Below are 735 nucleotides of genomic sequence, written 5' to 3'. Positions count from 1 at the left end.
TCCCAAGCTATATCAACACCTACCACTACAAGTGAGTGACTAGGGGTTAGGGTTAAGAGAGGAGTCAAGTATCAGGGCAATACCTTGACAGTAACTACCCAGTGGCTCGTCTTTCTTGACTCATTGGTAGTAATTGTTTACTATGGTGTGTGCTCTGCCTTTGAGCAAGGTCAACACACTGTTAATCTTCTGTCTGTCATCATCAATCATGTGGTGTGCAAACCACATGGCACATTGCTCAACAAACTGCTTATATGTCTGCTCCTTGGTGTTCTGTACAAACTTGCTTGGTTGCACCACCTTAAGCCTCATAATCTCATTTTCACCAGAGCCTGCTGCTTGTCTGTTTGTCTTCTCATCTATTCTTGTAATCTGTTCTTGTATACTGTCTAGATGTTCCTTGAAATCCTTCTCTTGTTGCAACATTCTTTGGCTTGCCTCTAATATACTCGTGGCTTGCCCTATGTTGGTTTCTTCCAATGCCAGCATTCATTTCTCACAACACATTAAGCTTTTCTGTTGCCTGGGCTAAGACCCCATTCACTTCATCATAGACAATTCCTAGTGCTCCATCTAGCAACTGCTTCATTTGCATCTTTTCTGCATCTGAAAATGCTGCTGGTAGTCTTTTGCTCACATATGCTTGAGTGACCATGCTTCTTGTGAATGTAAATTTGTTGGTCATTTGCGGTGATATGTCTACGGAGTTCCTAACCCTAAAATAACCTAAAAAGG

General features: G+C 42.0%; 1 protein-coding gene across 1 annotated transcript; it reads right to left on the bottom strand.

Annotated features, from left to right (window-relative positions):
- Positions 1 to 120: 120 nt before the first annotated feature.
- FIBRA_09219 (uncharacterized protein) lies at positions 121 to 426 on the bottom strand (the record flags this gene model as incomplete). The annotated part of the gene is made up of 1 exon (XM_012321539.1): positions 121 to 426. The coding sequence occupies one exon, from the start codon at positions 424 to 426 to the stop codon at positions 121 to 123; it is 306 nt and encodes a 101-aa protein (XP_012176929.1).
- Between the last annotated feature and the right edge of the window lie 309 nt (positions 427 to 735).

This window comes from Fibroporia radiculosa (assembly GCF_000313525.1).
Source record: "Fibroporia radiculosa TFFH 294 genomic supercontigs, scaffold15510, whole genome shotgun sequence".
Lineage (NCBI taxonomy): Eukaryota > Fungi > Basidiomycota > Agaricomycetes > Polyporales > Fibroporiaceae > Fibroporia > Fibroporia radiculosa.
The sequence above is the reverse complement of the archived record's forward strand: the minus strand, read 5'-3'. Positions and strand labels throughout refer to the sequence as shown.